The 24323-nt window shown below is 37.3% G+C and overlaps 1 protein-coding gene across 1 annotated transcript in view; it reads right to left on the bottom strand.

The window, feature by feature from the left end:
• The window catches only part of IBTK (inhibitor of Bruton tyrosine kinase), a 48497-nt gene that overhangs the window by 9725 nt on the left and 14449 nt on the right, over positions 1–24323 (bottom strand). The window contains exons 9-25 of the mRNA XM_088520291.1: positions 23558–23681; positions 21784–21961; positions 20463–20637; positions 19307–19900; positions 17970–18056; positions 16931–17013; positions 16812–16849; positions 15401–15497; positions 14894–14995; positions 14105–14222; positions 12980–13040; positions 12153–12280; positions 10396–10508; positions 9622–9770; positions 8808–8971; positions 7105–7197; positions 5658–5816 (exon numbers count right to left, since the gene is read on the bottom strand). Of these exons, the coding sequence (XP_088376417.1) occupies positions 5658–5816; positions 7105–7197; positions 8808–8971; positions 9622–9770; positions 10396–10508; positions 12153–12280; positions 12980–13040; positions 14105–14222; positions 14894–14995; positions 15401–15497; positions 16812–16849; positions 16931–17013; positions 17970–18056; positions 19307–19900; positions 20463–20637; positions 21784–21961; positions 23558–23681 (2463 nt within the window). The remainder of the gene's footprint in view (positions 1–5657; positions 5817–7104; positions 7198–8807; positions 8972–9621; positions 9771–10395; positions 10509–12152; positions 12281–12979; positions 13041–14104; positions 14223–14893; positions 14996–15400; positions 15498–16811; positions 16850–16930; positions 17014–17969; positions 18057–19306; positions 19901–20462; positions 20638–21783; positions 21962–23557; positions 23682–24323) is intronic.

Below are 24323 nucleotides of genomic sequence, written 5' to 3'. Positions count from 1 at the left end.
CAGTGAGATTTGTGAAACTGTTCAGTGAGCTTCCTTTTCTTCTACTTGTATAATTTGCAATGCTACCGAACTAGAGCCTGCACATTATCTTTCAAAAATAAAACAGCTCCAAGTATGAAAAATATAGCAATTTAGAACAACAGCTATTCTCAAAACATTTTGATCCAAGAACTTTTTTCCCTAAAAAAGATAATAATAATAATTTAAAAAGTCAAGAAAATTACCAGTTTCTCCACTCTTCCATCAAGATATTTGATTTAGTTCTTCAGATATTTGCACCTATTTAACTTTATTAACCACTCTAGTCCCACTCCTTTCAGAGAGCTACTTGCAAAACATCAAACACACAAAATACATTTAAGAATAGATCTGCTCATTATTTACACAAAGAAATAACATATCAATTTAAATACTATTGATGTAAAACAAGTTGCCCGTGCCATGCTTACTACCTATGCAACTATGACAAGGAGGGGGAGCATCTGAACTGAAGCCTTTCAAGCTACTCTTATCTGCTGTACAAATTAGGACAAGCAAACATTACGAAATTCAAATTTTGCTTTGCAGGAGAGCTTTAAAATGCTGCAAAGAAACCATCCGAATACTGCACATAAAGCCTTATGCCAGACCACCAGGCCATAAGTTTCTCATATGACCAACTCAAAAGGAATAAAAAACAGAAGGGGTGTGTGCCAGTCTGGGAGGCTGGGGAGTCAATTCTGCACTTCCATCATCCCCACTGCCATCTAGCATACAAGAGTCTAGGCAAGTGCTTGACCAGAATTTCACCAGGCTTTTACTATCCCCTGTTGGCAGATAGTTCCCTCGGGATCTGCTGTCCTCCTCTTCTGCAAAGTAGCCTACCCACTGCCATAAAACTACTACTGCAATCACAGCCTGGTGCAATGCAGCACTAAAAACAAACAAACAAGAATACTCTGTCCTCTTCAGCTTGCAAGCCTATCCAACACACGGTGCTGATGGCTTAAAGTGTTTTTCACCAGTACGATTCTTCCACTCAAAGTTCAAGCGCATCTTAGAATCATAGAATGCTTAAAGTTGGAAGGGACCTCCAGAGATGATCTAGTCCAACCCCCCTGCACACTCAGGGTCACCTAAAGCACGTGGCACAGGACTGTGTCCAAGCAGGTTTGGAAGATCTCCAGAGAAGGAGACTCCACAACCTCTCTGGGCAGCCTGTTCCAGGGCTCTAGTACCCTCGCTGTTGAGAAATTTTTCCTTAAGTTCACGTGGAACCTTTGGTGCTCCAGTTTCTAGCCATTTCCTCTAGTTCTGTCGGTGGCCACCACTGAAAAGAGGCCAGCACCATCCTCCTCACTGCCTCCCTTAAGGCATTTGTATACACTGATCAGATTCTCTCTCAAGCCTTCTCTTCTCCAGGCTGAACAGGCCCAGCTCCCTCAGCCTCTCCTCATAGGGCAGATGTTCCAGGCCCCTGATCATCCTTGTAGCCCTGCGCTGGACTCTCTCCAGCAGCTCCACATCCCTCTTGTACTGTGGAGCCCAGAACTGGACACAATACTCCAGATGTGGCCTCACCAGGGCTGAGTAGAGGGGCAGGATCACCTCCCTGGACCTGCTGGAGACGCTCTTCTTAATGCGCCCCAGGATCCCATTGGCCTTCTTGGCCACGAGGGCACACTGCTGCCTCATGGTCAACTTGTCGTCCACCATGACACCCAGGTCCCTCTCTGCAGAGCTGCTCTCCAGAAGGTCGGTCCCCAGCCTGTACTGGTGTCTGGGGTTATTCCTCCCCAGGTGCAGGACCTTGCACTTGGCCTTGTTGAATTGCATGAGGTTTTTCACCGCCCAGTTGTCCAGTCTGTCCAGGTCCCTCTGGATGGCAGCGCAGCCCTCTGGGGTATCAGCTACTCCTCCCAGTTTGGTATCATCAGCAAACTTGGAGAGGGAGCACTCTGTGCCTTCATGCGGGTCATTGATGAATAAATTGAACAGAACTGGACCAAGTCCTACAGGCCTCCAACTAGACTCTGCACCGCTGATCACCACCCTCTGAGCTCTGCCTCTTACCTCATGTAGCACTATATCTACCTAAACACTACAAAACTAAAGACCCAGGCATTAAAACACATATTTTTATATATACACACACTGATAATTCTTAAGAGAGAAACTAATTGCTTTACTTCTCTGGTCTTGAAAGGCCACAGGCTCTCCTGAGTAATGCAGAGGATCAAAACAGGTTTGGAAAACTAACCAGGTTAATAACTGTCTCTTTTTTTTGCATTACATACTCTCATAGTATTCCCAGTGTGAACTTTTAAGAATGGTGGAAGGCAGGAGGAAAAAAAAAAGGATGTAGTGTAGCTTCAGCCCCCAAACTTTGAATCTCTGGGTTTCTTTTGGCAGAACTGATAGAGAATGCTGTAAGATTTACTTGGTCTTTTTGTCAACTAAAAGAGAGCCGGAAGGTTCCACACCCTTCTGGCAAGTGTTCCTGCTGCATATCCAGGATGAGTATCTTATTTCACTGGAACACAAGTTCTATGGTTTTCAATATGTTGCATGCATGGAAAGCTCAAACTGTTGCCAGAAGCACTGCAGCAGTCCATTTTGAATTTCCAGACTAGAACTCTGCATATATGATATTAGAGCAGAGGAATACTTACCATTCTACTTTATTTACAAAGTTAGTCTAGACAACTAAAAGAGGCAATTGAACAATATATGGCTTGCCTAAGACAGTTTAAGGAACATTTAGCAAACACTCTTAACCAACAACTTGACATTAATTTGCAATATTCATAGACTCCTCACTGACTCTCTGCTCTAACTCTTGGGCTATCACCATTTTCCAGATGAGCAGCCAGAGAAACGCTGCAAAGGAACATTTAGAACCACGTGTGACCACATGAACAGTGAAGTGGATTCTGTCCTCGAAAAGTATAGACTGGCCTTTCCCCTAAAACTGTTTATATAGCACGGTAGAGCCCCGACACTTCCAAAATCTATTTAATTGGAGCCTTAAGGATGCAATACATTTTCTAGAGCTATCTAGAAACTACTTCAAGTAAGTTCCTACTTACTTTTGAAGTGCAAGGAACAGTTTGTAGGAAATCAGTAGCTTAAAATTGAACTATATGCAACTGTTGGAGAGGGTAGGTGAATAGTATGAATAGTCAACCTATTCAGATACCAAACTAAGGTATTTATGCCATCTGTGTATTTTTAATGCCCTTTCACAGAGCTGCTCTGTTTCACGTGCTTAAGTCAACTTAGGACAGATACTTGCTCTAAAGAGCTATTTATTTTCAATTTAAAAATAGCTACAATTCAAGCTTATATTTAAAACTTGTATATGGAGATTGGAAACACTCATAGGTACATCCTGCTAGAGGAATTCTATAATGGTCTTCCCTCAAATCCCAAGGTCTGAGGGAGACAAACACACAAAAAAGTGTAGCTTTCAGAAGGTTAGTATCACAAAAGAGTAAACCGAAAATGTTTTACTGACTGGTTGAAACAAAATGAGTGCCTGGCCCAGCAACCATCAGCACTGACCTCAGCACAGACACCCTTTCACACTGCACTGGGGTGGGCAGCAGGGTAAGGATTGCCAGTTTTACAATGCAGTCTATGATGTGTAAAAAAGCACTAGTTCTGTAACAGGTTAATTAGTGTGGGAATAAGCCCACGTAATTGTTGGTAAGAGGGTCTAGGGTCACTGCAGGTGTTTGGTTACCTGTTGTTTATGCATAATTGTAACATCAGCAATAAGATTAAAAACAGTCGCTGGAATATTTTTTTATTTAATTAGGAATAAACTCAATATTCCCCATGTTGGTCACTATCTGGTTCAACTGTCAGGTCTCTGTGCAAATTTGTAAATCAAATCTATAGTTATTGGAGGTGCATCAGGGCCACTAGGCTAAATAATCAATTTGCTCCTCGACCTGCATCATCAGGTGAACCCCACATAAAGGAAGCACTGTGCTCTGGGGAGCATTCCAGGTGACCCATGTTAAGCATCCTGAAATTCATCTGCTTGTGAGAATTCAGTAAGACAAATCCCACAATGTGAGAAAACAGGTTTCTCCCATTCTAGATGTACCAGCTACAGTTCAGCTGTCAGAATGAGTTACTTTGTAGTTAAGAACTGAGACTCACCCTTTTTTTTTTTTTTTTTTTTAAATTAATAGTCCACTTTGCCCAAGGTGACTTAAGGATAACATTTGTCAGGGCTGGAGAGTGAGGGGGAAGACAAGGCAAGGGGAAAAGGGGCGGCAAGGGGGAGTAAGTTCTTAAATTTTGGTATTAAGCGTACATGGATGAAAGCAAATTGAGAAAGTAGATGTATACTGCTTGTATAGACCAAAAAATAAATATTTTCTTAGATTCGCTTGAAATGCATTGGATGTATTTTTAAAATTAGGTCATCTTAGCTAGTTACTTTTGTAAGTATCTGCTGTAACAGCAGCATAGATAAAGCTTAGAATTTTGACACTGGAAATATAAACCAACTCTTTTAGCTATAATCAAACTAAAATTCTTGATCCTGCTCTCAACAATTCTTGGAGAAGTGTTTGCCATCACTATTTTTATCATTACTTGAAGGCTATATCATACCATACTACTTTGAATTCATTGCACATTCACCCACTGCAATACTTATCACTCCAGGGCAGACTTAAATGATCTTTGAAATTTCCTATAAAACAGTAAAGTCCTTTAACCATAAAGCAGAATGTACAGTACATTGTTATTGTCAAAGAAGCTTGTACTTGTGTCTTAATTTTCAAAATATGGAATTTTACTTTAATATTTTAAGAATCAGCTAGAGTACCAATGTATAAACAAGCTTTAACAAAAAACTAAGACCTTCCTGAATGGGGAAAGGCAAAGAATTGCCCTGTGTTTACCTCAAATCAAGTTGAAGCACAGTTATTTATTTCACAGTATTAAAACACACTAAATTCACATAGCTTCACTTGTGGCAACTTGTCTTAAGCCTATGTGCTTTCACCTAACACCAACTGTACAGCACTTTAATACTGCTGTCAAGTAGTTAAAATAATGGATTTATCATGCAGAGTGATAATTACTTTGACATTTAAATTGGCCACAATCAGCATTAAAAGCTATCTTAAACACCTCTCTCACATACTCACCATAATAATTCTTGGTAGTAGCATCCATTACTCCCTCCAGCTAGTATCCCCTTTGTGTTCAAACTTTGTTATCCATATTTTGGTCCATAATTGCTCTACTCCAAAGTCATTTTGGTCTTTCTCCTCCAGCTGTTTTCACAGCAGATGAAAACAGCATTCAAAGTTTTTAAAAAAGTTCTGAAACTGTCAGTAACAGATTATGTTGTGCCATCTTCCTATACTTCACTTTGATACTGTCCACAAATATAACACAAACACTCAAGGGCCACACAGGATGATCTTCTGACTCACTGGAGCACAATTTTAGAGAACTGTTAAACTGTAACCACTATATTTCCATCCCTGCAATCATTTATTTTATTACCAAAAGGAGATACAAATAGCTCAGCACCTGTCTTTTGTAATGAGTATAACCAAGGTTATTTTTATATAAGAAAAAGCTTCTGAGAAACTACTCAATGTCAAAATCCTCCCAAACGGAAGTGATATTTGAATCACACAACATACCATGCATTCCCCAGTTTTGCAACTTTTGTAGGTGTGGGTGGTGTGGTCATTACTGGAGCAGTCTCCGCGCTGCTAGTTCCTGATCCATTATCTTTTGCTGCCTGGGCAATCATTTTCCTTTGCTTCTGAGAAAGCCTGATTCCATGAGAAGCCATTCTGCTGTGAATTGATATTGCAAAGAGAAGATGTAAGATGACCAAATGTCCTTTAAAATTACTCTCCTCTAATTTTGAAAATTAAATTGAGAAATATTTCTTCTACTTTTTGTTCAGAGTACTAAAGTGTTACATAGGTAGGATTTTTTATTTCTTTTGTGGGGTGGGGGAATAAAAGGAGGATTAATGAATTTCAAGAGGGGTAGAAAGAACTACATAACTATTCATCACAATACATATACATAAGAAAGCACCACATAACTATTCATCACATAAATTCTTATGAATGAAAACATGCGGAGTAGTAATCAAGTCTCCAACAGAAATGGAGTACCACCAGGTGAAGACTATTTTCTGATTTGAGGACTTCTTAGAGACTGCCAGAAAGCTACCTCTCTTAAATGAAGAGTATTTGTGCATAATATATGCAATAGAACATAACTTTTTAAATATTTATACTAATTTGATTACTAATTTGGATTCTCCAATTTCAGCTGTTAGGTTCAGAAGCTGTAAAGCAATCAAAACTTACCATTAAGGAAAAACAAGAACACAACACCCCACATTTTCCATCAGCTTACCATAAGGCACTTAAAATTGGCAATATGCATACATAATGTGTCCCTTGTGAGACACAGTATTTGAGCTCAATAGCTTGGCTTATTGGAAAGCTCTAGGAGTGTTTCCTAGCTCTCCCTTTTAACAGCGTCACATTATAGAAGTCACATGTGACACCTCAACAGTTCTCTATCATGATTCTCCATTTAGGAAACACTAGGTTTAACTAGGTTTAACTGCCTCCTGAAAGCACACACTTGTTCTGAGAAGCACCTCAAATACAGCACAAGAGGTATCCTTCCCTCTAACTGAGAAAAGAGGATCAAATATGCCAACATCCGGGTGCTGGGGGAGGTCAGAGGACATGAGCAAGAGGAGCACTTCAGAATCAGTTACAGTGCTGGTCTACAAGTAGTTTCTTAAGAGCTAAGTCTTTTTGGTTGGAAACGTGAAAGTTCAACTAAGTAAACCACCTATTTAACATACCAGTTTAGCAGTTAACTTCTTTCATATTCCTAATGATAAAGATAGACAATTGGCAAAGCAGTCAAAAAAGCGATAGGTTTTAAACACTCACAGAAAAACATGGTGATGAAGTAAACAAAATTGTTCTAAAAACAAAAAGACAACTTTTTTCCTGCTTGTTTTAGGCTCTGATTGTCTGAACCACTAAGAAAATTCATAATAGCCTGGTCTATCACATTTTTCTTTTATAGATGTTGGTTTTTACCAACCCTGAATTTGTCTTTGGCATTGTTCCACATTTCTGCATATTTTCTTCAATTTCCATGATGGTTCTTAAATCCATCGCAGGGGGGCTGGCGGGGCTAAATGAAAAATAAGAAGTTACCTTACAAGGCACTCATTTCTACTTACATTCCACAGTTACAACCTTCACTGAAATCCTCCAAATCATACATATGATTGCTAACCAGATGTATAATTTATGTCCATTTCCTCAATTATGGCAAACCTCAAATAAAAGTTTTGTCAGAAACATTCTATAAATATACACATATTTAAGATCACATTGAAAATATACTTTCAAGACATTATGAAATGAAAAAAAACATAAACTGTGATTACTTTAAAGAGTCAGTTCAGGATATTTATTTAGTAGTTAACTGCTCATGTTAAGAATGAGAGGCATCCATCACAGCTGCTCAGAGGCTTCATTAGCTCTTTCTTTGAAAATTAGGATTAACTATTTCACACATCAAGAACACGCTTTGCAAAATTAGTAGTTTGGCAACTAAATGTTTTCACAGTTTGGGAAACTGTTTCTGAATTGTAAAAGACCTAGTTTTCAACTTCCACAGAAATGTAAGTGAATTACACCCAGTTATTTCTAACCTTTCGAAGACGCTCATGAACTAAGTTGTGTTGGACACTCAAACGCAGACCTGCTTCATAAGCAGCACTGGCTGTTCATTTATATGTCTGTCTCTTCCCTCCACAAAACCAGCTGTCACAGCCTGACTATTAAATTAATCAGTGGGAGTTGACCCCAAACTCAGTTTTCACTTCTGCTCAACAGTACCTCAACCAAATACACTAGAGTATTAATCCTGGAGTGTTAATCCTTAAAATACTCCACACAGCACTGCTGCCAACTTTTCCTTGACATGCTAGTAGTACTAGAGGAAATGAGGAAAGAAAAAAAGGGAAGGACCTGTAAAAGGACAGAAACACTGTCCCAAAGTTCTACAAAGTTTATTTGTTTCCTTTCCATGTAATCCTCTAAAAAATGTTCTGAAAGCTCTTTAAGATAGCAGAGGAAGGCAGTGCTTCTTCCAACCACTAAAGAGTTTGTTACAACTGATAATCTGTATTCACAAAGGACATTAGCAACAAACCACCAAGGACAGGGAAAACTCAAGTAAATTATTGCTATATCGTTAACCTCTCCTTTCTGGATTCTGTACAGATAACAGCGACAGAAGACCAGGCAAGGCTAGTACAGTATACTTAATCTTATGTATGCAGATGCTGCCAAAAATAAATGGATTACTGATTCTTATTACCGTATCAGTGAAAGCTGGTATTGCTTTTTTCAGAGACCACTTAAGGCAAAAGACGTGGCTCAAAATGTCAAAGTCCCATGGCACTTCTAATAGCTCCAGCTCCACTATCCTCTAAAACACAATGTTTATGCCTAATTTTCAGAAAGCTGAAGATATTTTACATAGGGTTAACCAAAAATTGATGTGTCTATCAATCCCTCTTCCAAACAAAAATTTCAAGGAAATCCATCAGTTTTCTTAGACTGCTGTTGTCTGTTGGCATTTTGAATCTACCAGTGAAGCCCATAGTACCTGATGCACAATCAGGCTGAAGAGCAGTTAGCATTTTACTCTGAATAGACAATTACAGGCATTCACTACCAAATAAAGAACACTGATTGCAAGTGAGATAAGTATCACAGCAATTACTCCACCTGAAACTAGCAGCAACCCAATTGGGAGAGCTTGCCGAGCTGGTTTTGGTGCTAGGAATGGACTGCGGAACAGACTGTGCCAGTGCTGGCGATCCCTCACACGACTTCCCGTCTTTGATCGGTTTAGAGGCTTTAACTCCCTGATTACACAGTTTGTCCTTCATCTAAAAAATAAAAGACAATACTTGTTGCACAAGTATTCTTTCTTTGTTTTTTTAAAAACTTTAAAAAAAAAAAAAAAAAAGTGTTGCAAGCAATTTGAATGACACGTGAAACATTTTAAAGAACACATCAGAAATAGACAGTAACTTAGTTAATTCCCTAATGCTCAGTCTACATTATTTATACTTTTGCTTCATACTAGACCTAAGTGCAAATCTGCTTCTTGGTAATTGAAAACTGACTCTAAGATGTGTATTATGCACACAGCAGCCCCACTACTGCTCAACTATAGCAGCCCAAGGATTTTTCTGATTTTTTTTTCTTCTTCTGAAGTTCAGATTGGCTTTGTATTTTAAGTGAAAAAATAGGTGCACAATTGATACTTTACATTGAGATTTTATAAGCAGTACAACATAAAAAAGTTATATCACAAGAATAAACCACCATCAGATGACTTAACAAGAAATACTTATTTGCATTTATTCTATCAGAAAAATAACATGTACTTAAAACAAGAACTCTATTCCCTTTAAGGGGCAATTTCTCAAAAAATAGTGCCAATGGTAAATCTTGCTTCTTATGGATTAAATATACACAATATCAATTAGTGAAGAAGGAAGAATACAAGTTGCTAGGAACAAAGAAAGCCAACCTCAGGCCTCTCTGTATGAAATCCTTTCATGAAGTCAGGGGACTGCAAGTCTCTTGGGCTACTCAAGCCTGCATAGCTACCTTCAGAGTCAGACGTTAAGAGTTCTGGAAGTGATTCCACAGAGTTTGTTTTATCCAGTTTTACTGAGCCTAAGAAATAAGAGCATATGACAATCATATCATGAAAGCAGGCTTTAAAAAGGCTAAGAAAAATATTCTGAATATGGAATAGTCAAAAGATGTAACTAGTCTAGTACAATTGTAAGCAATCTTTACAATTTAAAGTATTTCTGCACACTAAGTTTACTCCTAGCTTCCTCTCCCTGCCCCACAAAATACAGACTTAGAGGAAAAAAATAAGAAAATAAAAAAATAAATAAAAGAAACTGTTTGGTTGAAAAGAAATGCTTTACTGTATTTCAAATAAAAGTGACTTATTCTAGGATATTCTAGGATAAAAATGCTAGAAGAAAACACAGTAATACAAATGTACTTAAAGACACAAAGGGTAACTTTGATAGAAAGCATTTTTTTTTAAACAGAATATGAACTTTGGGCACAATCTTAGGCTGACAATCTTTCTTTCAAACAAAACAGAACTTTATAGAATTCAACTGAATGATTCAATCATTTCACTAATGACTAAAAGATTCAATTACCAGAAAGAAAAAAACCTGTGCAAGATTTGCTTATTAAACTATAGAAATTATATTGTTTTACATATTAAACTTGATGCTCTATTTTTATACCCACATGAAACTTCTTTCGCACTGACCTGTAGAGGCTGGACTCTGAATGATATCTGACAGGTTATACCCTCCAGAGCTGTCAGATCGTTTCCGTGGCTTCTTTTTTGCCTTGTTTTTTGCTCTTTTGAAAAGGGCTTCCCTATTAACAAAAAGATAGGTTACAACTTTCAGGAAAAAGTCTCAGAATTATTATCATCAACCTCAAGTTTCAGACAGATGCTGCAGTTAAACTTTAAACAGTACAACAGCTTAAAACGGCACAACTTGCTAGTAAATGCTTATAAAAGCAATCTAGGAGGAAGACAACAATTCTATTCCATCTAGATTTGGTTACAAATGCTTCTGCCGAGACAGCGCATGACAAAGCCACTGCATGGGCGGGCACTGCCACCTAGGTCAGATTAAACCAGCTACCTTTAGGAGCAACTGACAGCAAGCAAAATTGCTGCTATTTCCCCAAGACAAATACTGAGGCTACCAAGATATCGAAGCAAGTAAAAGGCCATACTACCAAAATGTTACTTTTTCCTATACCTATTAGGAAGGTGAAATCAAATAAAATGTGTCTTTGATTTTGGCAAAACCACTAGATCTTGAAGAGCTTTACAACAGAGAATTATACCTACTCTCCATTAAAAAAAAAAAAAAACTTCATTTTTTTTTTCAGTTCTTCAGTAAGTTTATTATAGGTACACCACAAACCAATTCTTACAACAATATTGCAACTTTTTTTTTTTTTTAAATCCTTATACTCTCCTATCCACAGGGTAATTAGGTAGCAGTAAGATCCTCATGTGCCTTCAGAAAGCCTGAAGGCCTTGAAGCCTCATTCAAAATAGCATCTCAGTTCCCTTATCTACTACCCCTTCTCTGGACTAGTTCAGTTGGTATAAACTTTCTTGATGCAAGTAGTCAGAACAGTACACAATGTTCCAGAGGACATTACTGTGACATTATTTTACTACCTCCGTAACACGCTGTCAAGTCATTCTATCAAATTAATTTATTGTATTTGTGATAATGTCACAGTCAAGTTCTCAAGTAAAAACAAAGTACAAAAAAGCATATTTATTGTTTGATACAAAGAAGTTAGAGAAAAGAGATGCATCAAGTTAGCCTGCCAAGATTTCACATATTTTGTCACATTCATATCTAGAGAGAAACTTTTGAAAGGCAGAATAACAAACATCTATAAACCAACCAAGGCCAAATTATCCAATTTACAGTATGTTTGATCACATTTCCTAATATTCCTAAAATACAGGTAGCGTGTTTTGTTATTCTCCAGTCAGCCAGTATCCCCTTCAAAGTGACAGACTGGGAATTCCCGCATCAGATTTACCTATTTCACATGAAAACTGCTAGATTCAGAAATGTAAGTTACCATACTTTTCCAAACAGATTTACAGTATATTAAACTCTCCATTTTTATTTGACTCAGTCTTTCCCAATCCAGTTAAATTCAACAAACTGATCTCTACATATGCAGGTGCTTTCTCATACATACAAGGCCCAAACATTACTGTGAATTTTCATTTTGTCACCTTCGCTCACATCTATCTTATAAATTGAAAGCATCCCACTGCAGTTCTGCAACATTCAGTCATATTTAAGGAGACAGAAAACAGTCCCAAACCTCCATTCCTTCTGTTTCTTCATATTTCAACTTTGAACCCAATAGTCAGACAATACCTAAAGTGTCTGAACACCATATACAGGTCTCCTGGTTAAAGATATAACAAGCACAGGTACTCTAACAAGGGAATTAAAAAATAAATCTTACTGAGAATTTTGTTCTGTATTCATTTCATCCTTTAAAAAGACAAAGTTCTCTCCATCCTCAGGGTCCAAAGAAGTTATGTCAGGTCCATCTGGATATGGAGTAATTACTCTCCTGACCATAGCTGGAATCTGTAATTAAGAAAATAGAGTAACAGTTTTTATAAGTTGTATGTTTATAGATACATGATCTCTTGTATAATGACCAAAAGCCACAGTAATTTATCAATTTTTTTCCTAAAAATCCAGTAATGAATAACAAAAAGTTTATAAAAACATGAGCAACATCATGAAGAAAATCAAAACTTTAAATGACAGACTCTGAATGCACATAGTTTTCAATTGCCAATGACTCCTGATAGAATAATGCTTCAGAGTTACGCAAAGTCTTTTACTCCTGCTCATTTAAGTGACAGTGGATTATGATGTACCTTGGTTTTCCCCTTATCCCTAAAACTTTAACTTTAAAACCATTTTCCTATTGTTTTTTCCTATTTCTCCACACTGCATTTTCACTAGAGAAAGTCTCGTTTGCATGCTTCTGCTCTCTGATAGATAATAACAGATGCCATTTTCAAACTTTATTTTTTAACCCCAAAAAACAGAGAACATTAATACACTTAATGTCTATACGTAATGGATTTAAAGGACACCATACTACTGTGGCAGTGTAGTGTGGCACATAAGGAAATATGAAGTCCATGAAAATAACAGTAGCAATGAACCTTAATTTGAATCAGATGCCCCAAATTCAGCCTATGAAGAGACACTACATGTATGTATTTCTTCTTATTTTAAATCTAGTCAGCTTACACTCCATGTAAAACTTACCATTTTCCTGTAATAAGCTGAAAGGTCCCTTACAACTTCATCACTTAAGACATCCAGAGTCCTAAGAAAGTAATGCAAATTTAGTTTACCATGCTTACAAACAAACAAACCCAAAATCCCCCCCACATACATTAATTAAAGGATTCCTACAAACATTCTCATTGAAATTTATCCATTCATGGTGGTCACAGATTCCTTCTTTGCCATTTATGACAATAAATAAATACTATAATGACCAAGCTTTATAAACAGGCCCGGCTTTTGTGGAAGGCTCTCTTTGCACAGAGCTGCCAGGACTAAGTTTGAATCTGATAGCCTTGAGACAGGCCAAAGCAGAACAAAGTACGATGATGAACTATGCACAAATTCCAATAGTTGTGATAAAAACAGCAGCGAGGTAATATAGTGTAGAAGTGTTGTCATTTCTTAACCTTTTAGTAAACTAAAAAGATCTTTAAGAACTTCTATACATAAAAGTAAATTTGAAAAAAGCCTAAGACAAATAGAGCAGAACATCATGAGCCAATTTCTTTAGTTAGCTTTAAGTCTTCTCCAGAAAAGGCTTTCTTGATAAAGAAAAGGAAGAGCCCGGGACACCTCCACTTTTCTAGGAGCCTCGCTGAAGATGAGGTAAGTAAGCACAAGTCTTTTTTTGACCTTGTTATAGGTAGCTAAAGCAAAGAAATTAGCAAAAGGCAGGCTCATCCTCTTTAGAAAATGCACTAGTTATAATAAGCCTACTTAAATTTAATTAGCACAGTAACTACTGTTTTAAATAAAACCAGAAAACCATAGAGACAAGTAGTTTTATGCATCATTGAAAATTTAAAAACTCTGAACAAACTTAGGACTCAAGTCCTTAATCTCAAATGCCACAGAACAAGAGAAGTTTCTCCCCTTAATTCAGGTTTGCAACACAGTCTTGTAGTACAGCACTGGCAAAGTGTCCAGACACTTAACTAGTTAATCATTCCCTGTTTCTTGTAAGTGAACTTCCTCTTAAGTTAGCAGTGCTTAGTTGTATTTCGACACTTCCTTGCCCTTATTAGTTCTCCAACCATTTTGCTTTTTGCAGTACATGAATTTAACAGCTTGTGCACGACACACACCCACACCCCTCCTTACCTAGCTTCAAGCAAAGCAGCCATGTTGAGTCCTATGAACTGCAAGCAGGACAGTTTCAGCTGCTCAGCGTTATACATTGCTGAGAACTCCAGCAGCTCCGCAGCATTCTTCAGTGTCACTGCAAGAGGAGACACAACTAATTAACCATATAGCATGCTGTAGTCTCAGTTAGCAGTTTTTAAAGCTTAGTACAGAATGTTATCAAGTTATTAAAGCATACCAGGAAAAAATATACTCTTTGCTATCCCTAGAGAAAATGCTAATGCTCAGAAAGTGATAACCTGCAGCAAGCTCCACATAAAACTTGGCAGCAGTTTGAATGCAATAGCTGCTTCACAGAGATAGAAATGTCCTATGTACAAATATACAGTTTCAATATATTGCAACTCAGCCAGTCGGGCAGAACAGGGGGAAATATATCTTTGGATATTTTAAAAGCAAGGATTTTGAATTTAATGAAAAAGGACAGATGTTCACAAAAGTAAAAAAAATTGGTTTGCCTTAAGTCCCCCTTACCTCTGTCCCTCCACCCCCAAGAGGGTAAGATGAAAGAGGGAAAAAAAATAAAAATCAGGAAGGGAAGATTACACTAGCCTAGAATACCACCCACACTAAATGGGCAATTGATTACAGATGCACAATGAACAGCAAAAGGAAACCAGAGCAGAAGAATATAAGTAACTCTCTAGTGAAATACACAGGAGAGGGGGAAAAAGGGCACAAGAGCACTAACATCTATAGCATAAGTGTATATCCTTAAACCATTATTACAAAAATGGGAAAACTCACGTTTTTCTGCAATGGCCACTTCACAGATTTCTTTGAGTCTGGATATAAGAAGCTGGTCTGCTACCACAAGAACATTACATATAAATTCCACATTTTGAGAATCTGGAAAACAAAAACGTCACATAAACACTGGGCCATAATGGAGCCAGCTGGAGGAAGACATTGGGACAACTACATCAGATCAAGCTTTCGGTGAGATTTAGTAGAGGACAAATGTATTAGCTCTGCAAATTTTGACAGGATTTCCTAAGAGAAGTGACAGTACAGATGAGGGCAATAGGAGGTCTTTTGAGGCAAGAGGAGTGGGGGGAAAAGGAATACTAAAGAGTTTGTCAAGCTAATGAAAGAGTAAGATAAGGCTCAGAATAAACAGCTACTACATCAATATTTAAACAACAGTCACATGAATGGGAATCTTTCACATGAAAGAAAACAAGCATGAAGTTTCTATTGTTAAAAATAGAAAATGTGCAGAATCTATAGCTGTTCAAAAAGTATTACTGGTACCTTTTATTGCTACAGCTTCATCAGTATACATGTAATCTACAATTATCTGTAGTATGTCAGAATGGATTGGCATTTCCAGAGCTGAACAACAGGAAGCCTAAAAGACAAAAGGATTTTTTTTTTTTTTTTTAAGGATAAAGTAGAGCTACATAAAGGCCCTGCATAAGTACTAAGCTGCATTCTTTTTAGGGTAAGAGAGTCAACATGAGCCATTTAACTACGTATCTGACATTACCCACATTTATGCAACTTCACTATTTCACTTAGCTTCCATTTTTTCAGGTGACTTGCAGCAAAGTTTGATACTAAAATATTTCTTTTGCTTTAAGAGACGTGACTGATACCAATGTATTTCCTATATCAAGTTTTAAAACTCTTAAATTAAGGAATTTAGATTTTTCTCTTTTTGATACAAGGTTGAAAACAGGTGATTTACAAAATATATTACTTACAACTTCAGAATGATTTAGTTTTACTTATGAATTAACAGATTTAATTTACAAATTTCACAGAGCTATTGCAGAACTCACTGAGAAAAAATGGATATTTGACTTATTTTTTCCTTTTCTTCTTCCATCAGTCATCTCAATATGTTTTCAGAAATATTTCCTCAGGGACACGTGAAGAAAAGGCATCAGAGGAGCTTACAGGATAGGTGAAGTTCTATTACTTGGCAAAAGAGCTACCAAGATCTTGCTCAGTTTTTAGATTTACATCTTGCCAAGGGAAATCCCTTTGCTAAGGGAAAGCTGGAAAACCCTGCATGTTGCTTCAGCCTTCAGTTGCTGAAGGTCCATTTGCACCTTTTCTCTCTTGTTTTAAGCACTGGCAACACCTCCAGATCCTTAAAACAAGAGGTAGATACATTATGATGTCCAGTGGCAATCACGCCATTGACACACCACTAGCAAATAGGAACCAGGGCAAATAAAAGATCTGCATCTTTTTGAAGACAAAGTTGGAGAGTACGTGAAAGAGCCCACACTGTCCTTGACATTCTCTATTCTTTAGCAGCGTATCTCAAATAGAGATTCTATACACTAATTCTTTATTCTGCAGCATTTTTCACTCAGTATTATTCCGAACTATTCCAGACTGCATGAACATCATTTACAGAAAGGACATGAAAATTCATCTACAGATATCAGCCTCCTTTTACACCCATGAACTAGCTCAATATAAACCTTTAAAACAAAGTAAAAAGAATTATTTCTTTTGATAAACATTGTCACATAATACAGAATTTCATTCATTCGGATAAATCAAAGCTCATTTCTTTGCCTTGAAAGTGGGATCCAAGAATCTAGTCTCTTACTTTCCTGCTCATTTAGAGCATGCTGTTCTGGAATAACATTTTCACTTATTTGATGTATTAAAACTTAACATTACACATGTTTATCACTAAGCTTACCTCAATCCATGAGCTGCTAAGCATGCTGTGAAAATAATCTGAAAAGAAAGTAGTTTCAGCTTGAGATGCAGTAAAATTTCACTCACAGAAAGTAAAAATATATATGTATATACACATACCAAGTCTTGCACAAAGTACACATTTATGACACGGGAATTCCTTTCCATCTAAGGATTTCAGGGTCACATCGCAGAGGTATGAACTAGAAGACATTTAAGGGGATCAGAGCTATGACTATTCAGAAGTGTATATATAGATAAATTATAAATTACAATAAATGTTTGCATACTTTAAGCGAGTTTAGGCTTTTCAAATAAAATACACTCAATTTTAATAATGTCAGCTGAAGTGAACCTAATAGCACAGGCAAAACAGCTTCAGAAGATTGATTTTCTTCATCTAAAGCAAAGCTACTCAAAAAGCAGAGTCACTTCATTTTAAATACTTCCTTCAAAACAGTAACTATCTGTTTCAAAATACTCTGACTAAAGTCAGCCATAATCAATTTAGACAACTTCAAGTGGTCTTCATTAAGTGTATTAATCAATAGCTACCATAAGATTTGGTAGTGCATTTTAAGAGTAAGGTAATCCAAATTCTACAAAAAGGTACTTGAACATAACATTTTTTTTTTTAATATATGTATTATTCAACTTTTAGTACCACCTTATAAATAAGGTCAGAGCAATGGAACTAAAGAGTGAGCAACTTGGTTAAAGTGTAGTGAATTTCTCCTGCTGAAAAATATTTCAGGGACTTTCCTCATTAAAAAAAAAATGATAACTTGGTTAGAAATAAACAAACGTAAGTTTTACTAACAGTGCAAAAGATTCTTGTAAAAGTCAGGAAGTACTTCAGTTATACTACCATCAAGACTTTCCTTGTCATTACTACTCCTCAACTCAATTAATCCACAAAACATGTTAACGTGCAACAGAAGCAAAAAAATATATAACCTATTCCAGATTACTAATTCATGTATCAGTTGATAAACAGCTTTAGCTTCCAAATAACAACTACTGCGAAAGAGATGTGTATTCTAGAAGCTAAAACTCAGTCTATACTCAACAGATAGAGATGACAAAAGAGAGAAACGGGGAGAAGTGGGGCTGGAAGGGAAAAAGAAACAACACACACAACCAAATTGTACAAGTTTACCATTTCTTCTGATTCAGCTTTGGTTTGTTCCCATTTTTCCTGTTGACAACGTTTATCTTTCCATTTTCTAATCTGACTCCATCCAATCTGCAAAAGAAGAGTAATTAAAAACTACAATTAATACATAGTTCCAACTATTAAAAAACAAACAGATAGAGATTCAATAAGTAACAGCCCTTCGATAGACTCATATGAATATGAAAAAAGAATCAAAACTATGTATCACAGAAAACTAGATTGGTTTGGTCATTAAAAGTCCTCATTGCAAGGCACAAAATATGTCTGACATGGCTAAGGTGTAAGAATAATCTTACTTCTGCTGAAGTCATATTGCTATAGTTAAGGCTTAAGCCCATCATCACAAGGTCAAAAAACTAGGAACTACATTTATTGCTCCTGGTCAAGTATCTTAAGTAAAGGGAATGGTGTAGAAGAGACATGTGTTTCAGCATGACATCCTAACTCATGAAGAAAATTTTTAAACTGGGCTGGTAAAGATCCAGGAGTGTTGCTGGTAGATTATAAAACAGTTTGTTTTCAAAAGGAAAATGCTTTACCAAGAAAATTTTACATAAGAACCTAGCTTTAGGTTCTTTAGGCTTCACATCTTACACATCTTCATATATGCAAGAAAACTGCTCATTTCCTCCTTGGAAAGGAGGCAAACGCAAGAGAAAAAAGATACAGTTCAGAGCTATTTGACTTCTAGCACTTTTCTCATATAACACTAAAAGAGCTTCAGTTGTACAAGTACTTGACTTTTTACTGTTTTATGCTAAATATGCTCACCATCTACAAAAATAGAAGAACTATTCTTCTAGAAGAGCATAAGACTCCATCAATCCAACGCTCAATGAAATCAGCTGTCTCTAGCAAAACTAATATCGATGTTTTATTGCAGTCAATCTGGAAAGCCAGATCACTTGCAATGGATGTCAAGTCTCAGAGTTCACAGCCCAGAGATGCCAGGCTAGATGGTCTAAATAACATCAAGAGATACCAAACAGAATAAGGGGGAAACAGCCCATTGCCAGGACACAGAAGCCAGTTGGAAAGCCTTGTTTTACATACTGAATCATGCTAGGGAATTCTACTTCTGACATTATTCAAAATGTCATATCCATTTTCTCTCCAGGGAAAAAACGTCAAATCGGCTGATTTTGCACTGAAAGGCTGACAGTGCTTGACACTAGTACAACTTTCATCCTTACAACCAAAAGGCAGACTAATTGACCCTAACTAACCTCCTAATTTTGTGCCAACTGAAGTTAAAATCAAGTTAAGTAAAACATATTATAGATTCATATTCTGGACCATGTCTATTTCCCTTCACATACCTTCCACTTAGATTGCTGAGTCCAAATTTTTTTGCAAGGCTTTGCAACATTTTTATGAGGTTACCTTCTTCACCAGCAACTTTGCCTTTTTTAGGTTTGTTCTTCTGTTTCTCATTTATAACTTGCACTTGATTATTTCTGTAGATCTCAAATGCAGACTTCCCATTATCTTCATCAAAACTCATTTTGCTCAGGTTTGAAATTAACACATCTTGATATTCTTCTGATTTTTCTTTATGCATGACTTTTGGTTTGTAACCATGAGTCAAAAGATCACAAGTATCAGTGTATATGAACTGCAGAAGATATGCAAAGAGATCTGGATGAACCTTCTCTATTACATAAAGATCACACCCAACACTATCTTCATCTTTACGGTGGACATCTGGAGCATCGAGCTGGTTATCACTGGAAACAAACAGCTTCTTGAAGAAGTCAGAGCGCACAGCCAAGATGTACTTGTGCACAGGGTAAATTCTTGTGCCAATCTGAAAAGTCACATCATGGATGTTGTCCATTTCATCTGCTTCATCTAAAAGCTTGCCAAAATTCTCTCCAAAACTTGATGACGACACACTTGGAATTTCATAGAGACTAGAACAAAATTAAAACCATGTAAACCAAAATCTCTTATTTATACAAGCTAAATAGAGCTTTACATTTTTCAGCATCTCTAATGAAAAGGAGGAGGTATTTTAGTTCAAGTTTTTCTTACTTTGCCAGACTAAACAAAGTTTCATGTCCTAAGTCTTTACATATTTACTAATAATGTGCTATATAGGCAATAAAAATTACATAAGACAGACCACAATATCAAATATAGTATTTTTTCCTTACAAGGAAGGCAGTAAAGGTACATTATCAGAACTACCCTATTTTCATGTCATTTTTTGAATAAGAAGAAACAGAAGTGTTTACTATATTTCATGTTACAATTCAAAGCAGTAAGAAAAGGGCTAATATGCAGTCTTCTATCAGGTACACCAGACACTAATATGAGAGTGCAAGGAACATCATTTAGTATTCTATTTATTCATTTTTTCTTTATACGTTTTCCCCACAAAGACTGCCATTCACTTTCATCTAAGAATTGAAGGGGGAAAACAAAACAAAAACACACACATGAAAGTTACAGCTATTGATATTTTAAGCATACCTTGTTTTAGGATCTGACTGTAGAACAGCAAAATTGCATCCATTAGGATCTGTAGCAATGCTAACAGCTCGGTGGACAAAAGCAAGCTTCTGAAGTCGAATTCGTTCATACACACTGTTCGTATCATACTGACAAGACACTTCACATGAAGAATTCTGAAGGCCTGATGCAAGTTCTATTAAAAAAATATAAAAACACAGGAAGGTGAAGCTAAAGGTAATAAAGTGAAAAGGCAAAATTTATGATTTCTTAAAGCCCTTCAGTGAAGTCCCTGAATAAAGCTGGATTGATCCGAAGATTTCAGCTGTTAGCTGAAATGTAGAAGACATGCCTTAAGAGCATAGTGACACATAGGATAGTTTTCATTGAAAAGATTCTTGTGGAAGTGTTTTGCTCCCTCTTCATATGGAATGATATTATTCCATCTAACATGTATTGCAGCCTCCTTCGGAATAAAGGAAGTCAAAATACACCAGTTCCCCTGAAGATACAAAAAATAATAATAATAAACCACCACACAAAAAAAAAAACTACTAAAATGACAAAAAGAACATCAATGAAGAACCAGGTGCCTTCAGACGCATCCCAGCACCAGGACAAAGACAGGTGAAAGGAGATGCATTTGATGCTTCTGTAGAGAGAGAAGTACTATATGACATGGAGGAAAAAAAAAAAAAAAAAAAGGATAACACAAGAGCAAAAAAAATATATGTAACTATTTTGAGGAAGAGAAGGAAGAGGTAAGCTAGATCATAGAATCACAGAATCATAGAATGCTTAAGGTTGGAAGGGACCTCTAGAGGTCATCTAGTCCAACCCCCCTGCACACGCAGGGTCACCTAGAGCACGTGGCACAGGACTGCATCCAAGCGGGTTTTGAAGATCTCCAGAGAAGGAGACTCCACAACCTCTCTGGGCAGCCTGTTCCAGGGCTCTGTCACCCTCACTGTTAAGAAATTTTTCCTTAAGTTCCTGTGGAACTTTTGGTGCTCCAGTTTCCGGCCATTTCCTCCCGTCCTATCAGTGGCCACCACTGAAAAGAGGCCAGCACCATCCTCTGCATTCCCTCCCTTGAGGTACTTATAGACACTGATTAGATCCCCTCTCAGCCTTCTCTTCTCCAGACTGAACAGGCCCAGCTCCCTCAGCCTCTCCTCGTAGGGCAGATGTTCCGATAGCGAAACAGAAGTGTAATATATAAAGCCATGAAGTGCAAATACAAAGTAAAACTTACTATAACATCAGGCAGCAAAATGCAAGAGACTTAAGACTCAATTATGCTTTTATACTGAAGTACTTAATGACTAGAGTCATAACTAACCTTTCTTTTCAGAGCTTTTCTTTCTGTCTTCTAGCCATCTTCCTGTAAAGGCTTCACCATCCCGTGTGACGAACATGATTTCATTCTTATTTAAAGCAACATCAGACATGAAGACTTGCCGGCCATACACCCAGCGACACTGCTTCATAGGATTGTTGGATGACTTCCAACAAAACACCTATAATAGCAGAACAAGGGGAAATTCTTATATAAAAGCAGTCAAATGTCACACACTACAAAGAAACATGCCATCTAAGGAGATTCAGAGGAGAAACTGTACATCTTCAAAAGTTTATTCTGAAGTGTTACAAGCATCTATAACAAAGACCTCACAAGGGACTCAAAGAAATGGTGTCATAACAAAGATCCATCTGCTCATGACTGCATTTAAAAAGCTTCTATGAATATTAAGTCATCTTCACAAGAGTCACCTACAGGACAGATTTTATTGATATTTCAATAATGACAGCAAGAGGTGGGAACAGGGACTCAGGGAACCAGTTCTTCATTTACAGAATTGTCTACTTGGTCTTCTTATAAACCAGATAACATTCAAAGTTAGCACACCAAGAATTTAAACTATTTCCTGTTAATCGTTTGACAAAAACCTCAAGTTTCTCTGTACTCAAGGGCTGCATTTTTAGCCAAGATCATGACCAAAAATAAACCTTGATATATAAAATCTGAGAAAAAGCAGCCTAAAGAACTGCATGCACACCCAGACCCCAGTCAGGCACATGACAGATATCAAAAAGAGGTGGGCATGAAGCCATAACCTCAATCAAGGAAAAGCCTGGATGCTGCATCAGTGGTGCTAAAGTTGAGGTTTTCTTTCCTTCCCACTGAAGGAGCTGTCACAGGTCTGACAACACCTACATGAGGGAGAAGGAAAGGAATCCAAGTAACACATTTCTTTTCCCTTCTCTTGAGTCTTAAAGAGAAGGCAAACAAAGAAGGAAGTGTTGATCCAGGAAATAAGAGCATTAGGATGCCACCCTCTCCTTTCTCAGTATTTTACATTGCCTAAAGCACTAGAGAACCCAGCGTTTACCAGCATTCAGCAAACAAATGCTACAGGCTGACGCAGCTCTACCAATGTGGGAAAACTAAGCAGTGCCTTGCAGCTAAACCAGTATCCCAAAGACACGTTGCCAATAAATGAAACGTGAGGAAGGAAGGGAATACCCTCATGCCCTCTACTTCGGTGCACACTCAAGCAGGCAGCTCTACCAAGGCCTTTGCGTGAGCACCACTAGATGGCACTGACGGCGCAGGTGGCACTGACAGCTCAGCTCTCAGGCTGCTGACTTGAAACGGGCTGTGAACTGCCACTCTAAGGATAAGGGATGGAACAGTAAAATGCTGAAGCATGCATCCAGTAAGCTATATAGAGACACATGTATGCAAGAGTAAAGGAGTTTGCACCTCCGCTAAAAAGCCATTGGGGGCTTGCTGATAAGAAAAACAAGACCCAACAAAAACTACTGTACGTGGTGACGATCCTCGCTGAGGGCACGGGGCAGAACCTATCTTAACAACTCTACACAAATCAACTGGGTACTTGCTGTGCAAAATTTTATTCTGTCATCTTGTGTTTAAAGCAAAACAACACAACACAGTTACTTGGTTATTTCAGCACGTGTTTGCCCCAAAGGTCCGTTTCATTTAGGTTTCTTAATCAAAACAAAGGCTTGCCAAAAGAGCTCAAGTGACCCATTTCTCCCATATCTGTATGCAGCTTGCTACTAATTTTGATTTGAAAGACATAACTTACTCTTCCAGCTCCATCCAGTGCTAAAATGCAGATCTTCTGGCCCCCGTTTTCCTTAAGATTCTGGGTATCTACCTTGTACTCCAAATATCCCCCATTGACAAGAACTTTTTTAAGGTTCAGCTGTCTGAAAGAACACAGAATAATCAGTACTTCTTAACTATATATGAATATTGCTTATTTCACTTTAAGAGGCATCAAAAATATTGCTGAGGTAGTGACACTGAAAAATTACCACCCCTAAACTGACATAATTAACATGACTGCTTTTTTTTTTTTTTTTTGGCTTTGCACTGAATGAATCACATTATACCCACAAGTTTTTCACAAAATCCTACAGTGAAAAGACTAAGTCGTAAATTGATCTTCAACATTACAGAAGTTATGCTTAGGCACATTTCAGTACACATTTTAAATGTCTGCATTAAAGTACCATTATACACCACCAAAATATCATCATATCTTAGTATGCCAAAAATTTATGGATCTGGGGGCTTTTTAAGCTGACCAAAACCATAGAAATAGCTTCTTTTCAGTTTACTAGTGTAAGAATGCAGAAAATGGTGGTTAACATTCCCCAATCCTTCAACCAATCATGCAGGAAACAAAGCCTAAAACAGTCATTAAGCCAGCATTTGTTAACAAATTCTGCTAGAAATTGAACCAAAGATGAAAATTCAGTTGAGAGTTGGAACCATTTAATAACCTATACTAATCTCTTAGTGCAAAGCAACTAAGAGAGAATGAGATGAAATCATCCCCTAAACTT

Source organism: Tinamus guttatus, unplaced genomic scaffold, assembly GCF_059628265.1.
Source record: "Tinamus guttatus ecotype Peru unplaced genomic scaffold, ASM5962826v1 Tinamus_guttatus_pri_ptg000085l, whole genome shotgun sequence".
Lineage (NCBI taxonomy): Eukaryota > Metazoa > Chordata > Aves > Tinamiformes > Tinamidae > Tinamus > Tinamus guttatus.
The sequence above is the reverse complement of the archived record's forward strand: the minus strand, read 5'-3'. Positions and strand labels throughout refer to the sequence as shown.